The sequence below is a fragment of the Pristiophorus japonicus genome, chromosome 17 (assembly GCF_044704955.1).
Source record: "Pristiophorus japonicus isolate sPriJap1 chromosome 17, sPriJap1.hap1, whole genome shotgun sequence".
NCBI classification, from domain to species: Eukaryota; Metazoa; Chordata; class Chondrichthyes; family Pristiophoridae; genus Pristiophorus; species Pristiophorus japonicus.
The window spans coordinates 21,787,926-21,800,302 of NC_091993.1; the positions used below are offsets into that span (position 1 = coordinate 21,787,926).

The window sequence follows — 12,377 nt, forward strand, 5'->3', positions numbered from 1 at the left end:
TAAGGGATAAATATTGGTCAGTAAATTGCACCATTTGATCTTTTGCGTCCACTTGAGTGAGTAGAGCCCCTGAGCAAAGGTGGCCTTGGTTTAACGACTTGTCCTAAGACTGATCTGAAATGTGCAATAAGAACAAAAAATGCTGGGAATACTCAGCAGGTCAGGCAGCATCTGTGAAGAGAGATACCGAGTTAACATCACAGGTCGCTGAACTTTTGTCTGGATTTTAACTTCCAATGCCAGATCCTATTTATAATTCTCGTTTTCAAATCCCTTCCTGGCCTCGCCCCCTCCCTATCTCTGTAAACTCCTCCGAGATGTTAGCTGACATTGTTAATGATTCGCTCTCCTCAGGTAATGTACCCCTTTCCCTCAAATCTGCCGTGGTCACCCCGCTCAAAAGATTAGCCCTCGATCCCTCCATCCTTGCAAACTACCGCCCCATTTCCAACCTTCCTTTCCTCTCAAGTCCTTGAACATGTCACCACCTAAATCTGTGCCCATCTTTCCTGCAATTCCATGTTTGAATCCCTTCTGCACCAGCCACAGAACCGAAACAGCTCTCATCAAAGTCTCAAATTACATTCTTTGTGACAATGGCAAACTATCCCTCCTCGTCCTTTACTTGTCTACAGCCGTTGACAAGGTTGACCACTCTATCCTTGTTTGACACCTCACCTCTCTGTCGTCCAGCTGGGTGGGACTGCATTTGCCTGGTTCCATTCTTATCTAAATCATAGCCAGAGAATCACCTGCAACGGTTTTTCTTCCTACCCCTACATCGTTACCTCTGGTGTCCCCCAAGGATCTATCCTTGGCCCCCTCCTATTTGTTAACTACACATTGCCCCTTGGCGACATCATCTGGAAACACAGTGTCAGTTTCTACATGTACACTGATGACACCCAGCTCTAGCTCACTACTACTTCTCTCAACACCTCCAGGGTCTCTAAATTGTCACACTGTTTGTCTGACATCCAGTTCTGGATGAGCAGAAATTTTCTCCAATTGACTATAGGGAAGACCGAAGCCATTGTTTTCGGTCCCTGCCACAAACTCCGTTCCCTAACTACTGACTCCATCCCTCTCCCCAACTTCTGTCTGAGGCTGAACCAGACTATTTGCAACCTTGGTGTCATATTTGACCCTGCAATGAGCTTTCAACCACATATCTGCAGCATAACTAAGACTGCCTATTTCCACCTCCTGTAAAATCGACCGTCTCCATCCTTGCCACAGCTCATCTGCTGCTGAAGCTCTCATCCATGCCGTTGTTACCTCTAGACTTGACTATTCCAGCACACTCCTGGCTGGCCTCCCACATTCTACCCTACGTAATCTGGAGGTGATCCATAACTTGGCTGCCTATGTCCTAACTTGCATCAAGTCTTGCTCATCCATCATCGCTGTGCTCACTGACCTACATTGGCTTCTGGTTAAACAATGCCTTGATTTCAAAATTCTCATTCTTATTTTCAAATCCCTCCATGACCTCGCCCCTCCCTATCTCTAATCTCCTCCAGCCCCCCATGAGATGTCTGCGCTCCTCTAATTCTGCCCTCTTGACCATGTCTGATTTATAATTGCTCAATCATTGGTGGCCGTGCCTTCTGTTGCCTCGGCCTGAAGCTGTGAAACTCCCTTCCTAAACCGTTTTGCCTCTTTCCCCCAAGACGCTCCGTAAAACATAACTCTTTGACCAAGTTGGTCATCTGCGTTCACTTCTTGTTTGGCTCGGTGTCACATTTTTATTTCATAATACTCTTGTGAAGCGCCTCGGGACATTTCACGAAGTTAAAGGCGCTATGTAAATACAAGTTGTTGAGATCTTTGTGCTCCTTCAATTCTGGAATCACCAATTTTAATCGCTCCACCATTGGCAGCTGTAGCTCAGTTGGTATCACTCTCGCCTCTTGAAGGTCGTGGGTTCAAGTCCCACTTAAACACAGATATAAGCTGACACTCCAGTGCTGCACTGTTGAAGTGCCGTCTTTCAGAATAAGGTTGAGGTTCCATCTGCCCTCTGCTAGACGCAGAAGATTCTATTGCACTATTTTGAAGAGCAGGGGAATTATCCCCAGTGTCCTGGATAATATTTATCTCTCAACTTGTTTTTTTTTTTAAGTGTTGATTATGTGGACATTATCACATTGCTGTTCATGGGAGCTTGCTGTGCACAAACTGGTTGCTCCATTTCCTACATTACCACAGTGACTACACTTCAAAAAGTACTTGATTGGCTGTAAAGTGCTTTGAGAGGTCCAGTAGTCATGGAAGGTGCTGTATAAATGCAAGTCTTTTTCTTTTTTTCACTTACCAAGTCTTTAAACTGTGGAATTCCCTCACTAAATTTCTCCACCTCTCTACCAATGTTACCCCTAATTTTTTGGGGGTGCGCGGTCCCTTTAACTAGTTGCAGGTTCATTCAAAGTTTTGTGCATGCACGACATGTCCCATTTGAAAAGCTGTTCCCGGGCTACGTGGGACCTCAAGACAGCTATGCAGCCTAGCGGGAAGGTTGCTCTCTATTTCCCATTCCTCAAAACCTAGCTCTTTGGCTAAGCTATTGGTCACATCCCTCAATATTTCCTTATGTGGCTCCTGTGAAGTGCCTTTGAACATTTTACTATATTAAAAGCGCTATATAAATGCAATTTGTTATTAATCCTTTGGTGGCCTGACTGGACCTGAGCTGCAGGATGGACTAACTTTAGAACAACAATAACTTGAGTGTCAGTTTGGCTCAGTTGGTAGCACTCTTGTCCCAGTCAAAGTTGTGGGCCTATTTGATGGGCCAATAAAGGTGACACTGAGCTAGTTGCCCTGTGTCACCAAACAAGAATCTTGTGTGCCCCTTTTAAGGGCACCACTAATATATAAGAAACAGACATGCGTGGTCCAATCGAACTTTAAAAAATGCCAACATATGCAACAAAGAACTAACAAAACCAAAAAGAGCCTAACCCAACTAAATTATATTTTCAGCATCTAAAAGACACACGGTGCCCAGTGGCTGTGGAAGCCTCAAGTTTATAGGCGGACACCACATGCTCACTTTCCAAAGCTACCCTGGGCCTGGTCCAAGACCTGCTCCAGGACTTGACATCATCTAGGCTGACATCTGTGCTGTACTGAGGAAGTATTGTACTGTTGGAGGTGCTTTCTTTCAGATAAAAGGTTAAACCACAGTCCTATCTCCCAATTCAGGTTCATGTATTTTTAAAAATCCTGTGACACTGTTTGCAGAATTGTACCGAGTTCTATTGTCCTGACCAAAGTTAGTGTTTCAACCAATACCACCAGCAAAATACTATTATCTGCTCATTTATTTTGTGGCTGTTTTTGGGACCTCGCTGTGCACAAATTGGCTGTTAGGTTTGCCTACATAACAAATGACTACAAAAAGTAAATTGTTCTTTAATGCACAATATTAGTGCTACTTATTTAAGGTCAGGACTGGTGCATGCAGTAATGAACTCTTTCCCACCCAAACAGGAACAAATACAGTTTTTAAACAAAGTTCAAAGTGCAGCACTTCCCAAGCAAAAGACCCTTTTTTATTACCATATATTTGCATAGAATAGGCTTTTATTCCCTCGAGTAAAGAAGATTAAGGTGGTGGTGATCTAATTCAGGTGTTCAAGATGATTAAAGGAGTTGATAGGGTAGATAGAGAGTAACTATTTCCTCCTAGGTGGTATCAGGAAGCACCTCTTTACACAAAGGGTTGTGGAAATCTGGAGCTGCCGCCCCCAAAAAGCTCATGAGGATGGGGGTCAATTGAAAATTTAAAAACTGAAATTGATGGGTTATGTTAGGTAAGGGATAGGGAACCACGGTGGGTAAATGGAGTTAAGATACAGATCTGCCATGATCTAATTGAATGGTGGAACAGGCTTGAGGGGCTGAATGGCGTATTCCTGTGTAACTGAATTCGTCAAATTTTGTTGCATCAAATCAGAGTGTTAGTGCAACATTTACTGCTGCTGTATGCCACCTCCTTGTATGGTGTATCTTTCCCACTATTTGTTCAGGTGACTTTGAAGAGTTCATGACATTTTTTTTTTTAAAAGCCGAGTGCCCAACATTTTTCCTCGAGCAACAAATCCAAAAATCGATTTATCATTGTTGCTATTTGAGATCTTGCTATGTGGAAATATACTGCTGCATTTGCCTAAATAAGTCACTGCATTTCAAAAAGCAATTCATTGGATGTGAAGTGCTTTAGGATATGCTGAGAATGTAATAAAGCACTTACTGTTTATAATAATTCTTGGAGATAGTGCATTTCCTATTCGTATTTCCCATCACACTTTGATGCACTCATTGCTGTAAAATGGTATGTTCTTACCATGAGAGCACCATAATCCGCTAATACTTCTGTTGCACTGGATATTGCATTTTGTCATGCACGCAAATTGCTGTCACAGCGGCAATTATTTCCTGTTAATCTCCTTGACTTCTCATTGACTGCAGGAACTGCCCAAGAGGAGTTGGCCTCTAATTCACTCCTGGAGTGCACAGCATTATAGCCTTAAAGGAGATGTCCAGGCTGTGGACCTATCGGCCTCCCAAGCCCAGCCATCTATCCCTCAAAGCCAAGGCAACTCTGTCCTATTTGCAATTCTATCTTTTACTTGTTCATTTGTCTCATTTAAATTTGATGGTTTAGAAAGCATTAAACTAAGGCCCTGTCTACCCTCTCGGGTAGAAGTAAAAGATACCACGGCACTATTTTGAAGATGAGCTTTGCGGCAGGAGAGGGGGGTGGGTATTGGCCAATGTGCTGTCCAAAATTCCACCAACACCACTAAAACAGATCATCTGGTCATTACCTCATTGCTGTTTGTGGGACCTTGCTGAGTGCAAATTGACAACGTGTTTATCGTAAGTATATTTGGTTTTACAATTGGGTTTTGATTTTTTTCCCCCTCCTAGTTCATTGGAGCTTCTGATCACATTGGCTATAAGATAGTCTCGGAGGTGATGCGATCGATTGGTGGAAGTTTAATTCCATTTGCTGCTTTAATGCAACTTTCACTTAATGACTCTGGTTTACTATTGGACAAAACTTTGCTGGGCTCCCAAGTTGACCTGAAGAAGATTGCTTTCGAGAATGGAACAGATGCAAAGGAGTATGTGAAACGGAGGAAAACAGTGGCTGCTACATTTCCATTTGATTGCAACCTGAATTACTTTTTGAGTGTTGAAAGTTTCTATCGAAAGACGTTTCCTCTTCAACAAGGATTACTGATGTTTGCACAAGGTAATTATGACCCCTTTCCCTACAGTCAGCAGATTTGAAAGTGCACTCTGTACATTAAAGATTGGCTTTTGGTCCTTTAGAATAAAATGCTTTTTTGGTTCCAGTTTTGCATTTCCTATCTTGCATTCTGCTTATACTATGTTAACCTGATGTAAAAAATCTGCAATTGAGACCTTTTAACTCTTGTTGGGATGCAGTTACAATAAAAGTTTAATATTGCAAAGCAATTTCCACTTTCACCAAAGCTCATTTGCAGTGTAAATCTAGAGTTGGGGATTAACTCCAGTCAAACTCCCCACAGAAGACATTCTCAGAACATTTCTGTTTGACACCACATGGGATGTAAATCCATTATAGTGTCAAATCTGGTTTTCAAATTGATCAAGGGATCATTTTTTAAACCTATCTTTTGAAAAAAAAATGTAAGTTTTCATACCTGCAGCCTAAAGTATGAAAAGGTGAAGAATTATATATTGGTTACTTTTGTCTGTTAGCATTTGATTTTTTATCTGCTCCAATGGAGATGTTTTCCTTTTCTTCCCTTGGCTTTCTACCCAATATATAATAGAGATTGGTGAACTGAGTGTCGCAAAACTACTGTGATCACTCTGTGTCTCTAGCATTGCACAACACCATTATTCATGTCTGCCATCCTTCAAATGAGATCCCATCTGCCTGTTAGTGGGCGTTTAAAGATTTTGTTTTACTATTTAAAGAAGTGTAGGTAGTTCTCCCATTGTCCCAGGCAGCATTTCTCCCTCAACCAACACCAACACCACCAAAACAGATCAAATGACCATTCATCTCATTGCAGTTTGTGGGACCTTGCTGTGTGCAAAACGGTTGCTGAGCTCATCTATGTAAGTGACTGCACTTCAGAATAATTCACTGACTGAAGAGCTTTGGGCCATTTTTTAAAAAATTCATTACTGGAATGTGGGCGTCACTGGCAAGGCCAGCATTTATTGCCCATCCCTAATTGCCCTCGAGAAGGTGGTGGTGAGGTGTGATAGGCCATTTCAGAGGGTAGTTAACAGTCAACCACATTGCTGTGGGTCTGGAGTCACATAGGCCAGTCCGGGTAAGGACAGCAGATTTCCTTCCTAAAGGACAATAGTAATCAAGATGGGTTTTTACGACAATCTGATAGTTTCATGGTTGCTGCAACTGATACTAACTTTTTATTCCAGATTTATTTAATTAGCTGAATTTAAATTCCACCAGCTGCTCTTCGGATCATTAGTCCAGGCCTCTGGTTTACTAGTCCAGTAACATAACCATTGCTACCGTACCCTTTACTGGAAGGTGCTATTTAAATGCAAGTTCTTTCCATTGGGTTAACTATAGTTATTTTTTTGAGAGTATTGGAAAACTCTCAAACTATTTTGTGGTTTCTGCTTGTGGACAGGAGCCCAGGAGGTGTGCTGCCCTGTCACTTTGGAGCCAGTTTCCTGTAGTCAGAAATACCTGACTGGGCCGGTGAACATTACACTAAAAGGAGCTGTAAAAAATTGGGATCCCCAAAGGACTGACCTGTTGTCAATGCATTCCTGGGTCTTGCAACGAGCTGAACAGAAGGAAACTGAAGAGAACTGCTTCCTTCAACGACTTCTGCAGGAAATGGCTTCCAATGAAATATATGTGGTGGGTATTTTTTTCAAATAAACTATAGTTTAAAAGATGAATATTAATTGAACGTTGCAGTCGCAACTTTTTCTCCCAGGAAGTTTAATTGTTACTTGTTGAGCAAAAGATTTATGGTACAGGTACTTGTAATATCTCTTCCAACATAACAGATGTTGATCTTATTCACATTGCTCTGGTTAGCAGTTGGTCATATTGGAGTCTGCTTGTTGGGAAGAAATATTTAAAACCCTGAGAAGCAATCAGTACAGTATTAACTTTTTTTTCTTCATATTTTTCTAGGTTGCTGATGTGAAGACAAATGATAACCTGCCTCCGACTACAGGAATCCTGTCTCCTTTATTTAGTGGCACAGCACTGCTCACCCTGATCGCCTGGGAACAAGTTCCAGAATTTGAGGAGCTTCTCTCGCAGGCGGAGATAACTGAGAGTAGCCAGGAGATGTTCTCGGAGCTCTCAGATGCTGTAGGCGAAGCATTGAATCATTTCTCTGATACCACTGATGAATGTCTAACATGTTCAGGTGAGAAAAAGAAGCAGCAGTATGTTATGTTCTTTTGTAGCAGTAATAGTGTTAATTTGGTCATTAATTTTATTCTTTTTCTTGGTCAGTGTATCAGGAATATTTTTCAGCTATTATTCCTTTGGTCTGAGTATTGTTGTATTTTTAGATAAAGGATCGGGCTTCTTACACTTCAGTGAAATGTGCAATTTAATTTGTAGATGGTTATATGACATTGGTTTCCTTGAACGAGAATGCGGATGTAAGATGGTATATAAGAACAGTTGAATAGACAATTAACAGGAAAAACACAAAGTAACTGGGTGGCTCAGATTAACTGGAGAGAGTGCTCTGGCCATTGGCAAGATATTGGAAGTCTTCAGAATGGAAGACCATTTCACAGTTGCAAGTTTGGGAACTCGTGTTGAGTTATGTAGGTCTCGGAGTAATGCTCACTTTCAGAACTGAGCAGGCTGTGCATTCATGCTGTTGACTACCATTTCTTGTCTCTGGCTCTATGGCTAGCAGGGACTCTAGGCAAAGGCCTCCACGCGGCAGTGTAATTTATAATGCTTACAATTCAGAAATGTAGCTCTAAAGAAGAACTCGGCAGTATTCAAAATAATGTAATTTTGTAGACTTATTTTCCTTTCTAAGCTATGTTACAAAACATGTAACTTGTTAATGTTTTGTGCCTACATATAATAGATTCAGAAGTGATGGATTTAATGATGTACACTTTTTTCCTGGAAGTATAAGCCTTCCTGCCAAATCTGGTTATGTTGGGTAAGTGGAGGTGCAACTTACTCATTGGAACATGCAATGCATTGTTCATCTGGTTGGAAATTTGAGGCATCATATTTGGCTGGAGAAACCGCAAGGTCTTGAAGGACCTTGCACCTTGTAATGCTATATATTAGGGAGAAGTAAAAAGAAAACTAAAATTAAGACAAAAACAATTGTTGGAAATGCACATCTAAGGGAAGACACTGACCTGCTGTGCCTTTGTTTTTATGGCTAATATAATATATATTCATTGTTCTTTATAAATGTAATGTTTGCCTGTGGCAATATTTTATTGTGACGTGACTGACCAACTGGGTAAGTAAAATGTAAATGTGCTATGTACGGTACAGTAAAGCATTTTAATGGCGAGAATCACTTGATGGCTGAATGGCTCATATACTGTAGTGTTATTAATTAACATTTATGAATTGAGCTTCCTGAAGTGCTCCATCTTCACATTTGCAGCACAGTATCTGTGTAGATACAGAATGTAATAAAGTTAATTGTTGCAGTTAGTTTAATTTGTACAAAAATATCTTCCACTTTTCTCCTCGAGTGGCCTCATGTTGAGGTACTGTTCCATGGGTTGTTGTCAATCCTCTCATGATCCAGTCTGTTGTCTGATTTAAGCAACTAACTTAAAATTCTGATTTTTATTGCAGTTCCCCACTGTATATGGTGGGTGTGTTGATTCTAATGCGATACATGTAGAAACATAGAAAATAGGTGCAGGAGTAGGCCATTCAGCCCTTCGAGCCTGCACCACCATTCAATAAGATCATGGCTGATCATTCCCTCAGTACCCCTTTCCTGCTTTCTCTCCATACCCCTTGATCCCCTTAGCCATAAGGGCCATATCTAACTGCCTCTTGAATATATCTAATGAACTGGCATCAGCAACTCTCTGCGGCAGAGAATTCCACAGGTTAACAACTCTTAAGTGAAGAAGTTTCTCCTCATCTCAGTCTTAAATGGCCTATCCCTTATCCTAAGACTGTTCCCCTGGTTCTGGACTTCCCCAACATCGGGAACATTCTACCCGCATCTAACCTGTACCGTCCCGTCAGAATCTTATCTGTTTCTAAGAGATCCCCTCTCATCCTTCTAAACTCCAATGTATAAAGGCCCAGTTGGCCCAGTCTCTCCTCCTATGTCAGTCCTGCCATCCCAGGAATCAGTGTGGTGAACCTTTGCTGCATTCCCTCAATAGCAAGAACGTCCTTCAGATTAGGAGACCAAAAACTGAACACACTATTCCAGTTGAGGCCTCACCAAGGCCCTGTACAATTGTAGTAAGACCTCCCTGCTCCTATACTCAAATCCCCCAGCTATGAAAGCCAACATACCATTTGCCGCCTTCACCGCCTGCTGTACCTGTATGCCAACTTTCAATGACTGATGAACCATGACACTCAGGTCTCATTGCGCACCCCCTTTTCCTAATCTGCCGCCATTCAGATAATATTCTGTCTTCATGTTTTTACCCCCAAAGTGGATAACCTCACATTTATCCACATTATACTGCATTTGCCCACTCACCTAACCTGTCCAAGTCACCCTGCAGCCTCCGAGCATCCCCCTCACAGCTCACACCATCACCCAGTTTAGTGTCATCTGCAAATTTAGAGATATTATACTCAATTCCTTCATCCAAATCATTGATGTATATTGTAAAGAGCTGGGGTCTCAGCACTGAGCGCTGCGGCACTCCACTAGTCACTGCATGCCATTCTGAAAAGGACCTGTTTATCCCAACTCTGCTTCTTGTCTGCCAACCAGTTCTCTATAACACGTCAGTATATTGCCCCCAAAACCATGTGCTTTGATTTTGCACACAAATCTCTTGTGTGGGACCTTGTCACAAGTCTTTTGAAAGTCCAAATACACCACATCCACTGGTTCTCCCTTGTCCACTCTACTAGTTACATCCTCAAAAAAAAAGTCCAGAAGATTTGTCAAGCATGATTTCCCTTTCATAAATCCATGCTGACTTGGACCGATCCTGTCACTGCTTTCTAAATGCGCTGCTATTTCATCCTTAATAATTGATTCCAACATTTTCCACACTATTGATGTCACACTAACTGGTCTATAATGACCTGCTTTCTCTCTCCCTCCCTTTTTAAAAAGTGGTGTTACATTAGCTAGCCTCCAGTCCATAGGAACTGATCCAGAGTCGATAGGCTGTTGGAAAATGATCACCAATGCATCCACTATTTCTAGGGCCACTTCCTTAAGTACTCTGGGATGCAGACTATCAGGCCCCGGGATTTATCAGCCTTCAATCCCATCAATTTCTTTAACACAATTTCCTACCTTATAAGGATATCCTTCAGTTCCTCCTTCTCACTAGACCCTCGGTCCCCTAGTACTTCGGGAAGGTTATTTGTGTCTTCCTTCGTGAAGACCGAACCAAAGTATTTGTTCAATTGCTCTGCTGTTTCTTTGTTCCCTATTATAAATTCACCTGAATCCGACTGCAAGGGACCTATGTTTGTTTTCACTAATCTTTTTCTCTTCACATATCTATAGAAGCTTTTGCAGTCAGTTTTTATGTTCCTGGCAAGCTTCTTCTTGTACTCTATTTTCCCCCTTTAATTAAACCCTTTGTCCTCCTCTGCTGAATTCTAAATTTCTCCCAATCCTCAGCATTTGTTGCTTTTTCTGGCTAATTTATATGCCTCTTCCTTGGATTTAACACTATCCTTAATTTCCCTTGTTAGCCACCTTCCCCGTTTTATTTTTACTCCAGACAGGGATGTACAATTGCTGAAGTTCATCCATGTGATCTTTAAATGTTTGCCATTGCCTATCCACCGTCAACCCTTTAAGTATCATTTGCCAATCTATTCTAGCCAATTCACGCTTCAAACCATCGACGTTACCTTTCCTTAAGTTCAGGACCCTTTTTTCTGAATTAACTGTGTCACACTCCATCTTAATAAAGGATTGGACGGCTTATTTGAATCTTGCTGAAATTTGTGATCGTAGCTTTGCCCCTTCTGTTAAGCAGCATAATTACTATAATCTGCCTCCCAATCTTCGATTCCGCTCTCGTCGAGATAATGATTTCTCATTCCAAACTATTCTCTAAATTAAAGATGTATATAAATGGAGAGGCTGGCAATAAAGCATTTGGATAAATGCAGTTCATTCTTTCTTTTTGAGCCCCAGACTGGAATCCAACAAACTTGAACTTTTTAAAAGTCATAGTGAATTCGAAACACACATTTTTATCAGAACTGATGAAAGATCATCAGCCCGAAATGTTAACTCTGTTTCTCTCTCCGCAGATGCTGCCTGACCTGAGTATTTCTGACATTTTCTCTTTATATTTCAGATTTCCAGCATCTACAGGATTTTGCTCTTATAAGAGTTTTACTGTTACGCATGCCAATTGCTATTTAAACATAAAGCCTGAAACATAAGTATAGTATAGAATTGGTGTGATTTCTATAGCAATGGAATACAGCCAGTATTTTGTTTGAGACCGTTTTTGAATATTTAAAGCATTATCATTTGACAAGGTTTTACATGATTGCTTTTCTCTGGGATCAAACATCAGAAGAGGAAGGGGAAAATGCACAGTATCCCAACAAAGAAACAGTTTTAAATGAAGTTGAACAAATTAAAAAAAAAAAAAAAAATTACAACCCATGAAATATTAACACACCATGAAAAAACTGACCCATTTGCTAACATACCAACCAGATAACCACGAGATTACAGTATGCTCTTGTAACATGCACAAGACCGATCAATTGATTACATTTTTTCTTTTAACGTCTGTCAAATTTGAACAACTAATAATTTTTATAGAGTACCAAACATGCAAATGGCATATGTGATGACTTTTGAACAACTCGTGGACCTGATTAGACATAACGCACTTTCCAGGCCAGAAGAACAGGGTTGCAGTCCATTTGGCTGGCCCCAAAAATTTCAATTACTGAGTTCCTCAAATATCTGCTCAACTCTCCCTTGAATCTTTCCACATTCTCTGCCTATATCTGAGCCCATATCCTCTGCCTCTAGAATTTTTAGAAATCTCAAACATGTTAGTGAGATTTGATTTTTATCTACTCCTTTAATCTTGAATATTTAAATAATATAAGCATTCTTCTTTCCAGAGTGATCAATTTCAGCTTCTCAAACCTTGTATAGAGTAAAAGATTACAT

General features: G+C 40.9%; 1 protein-coding gene across 2 annotated transcripts in view; it reads left to right on the plus strand.

Moving 5' to 3' along the window:
- Positions 1-12,377, plus strand: part of ticrr (TopBP1-interacting, checkpoint, and replication regulator) — a 43,030-nt gene that overhangs the window by 1,038 nt on the left and 29,615 nt on the right. For both annotated transcript variants that reach the window (XM_070858462.1, XM_070858463.1), the window contains exons 2-4: positions 4,939-5,266; positions 6,675-6,910; positions 7,193-7,433. In XM_070858462.1, coding sequence (XP_070714563.1) covers positions 4,939-5,266; positions 6,675-6,910; positions 7,193-7,433 — 805 coding nt within the window. The remainder of the gene's footprint in view (positions 1-4,938; positions 5,267-6,674; positions 6,911-7,192; positions 7,434-12,377) is intronic.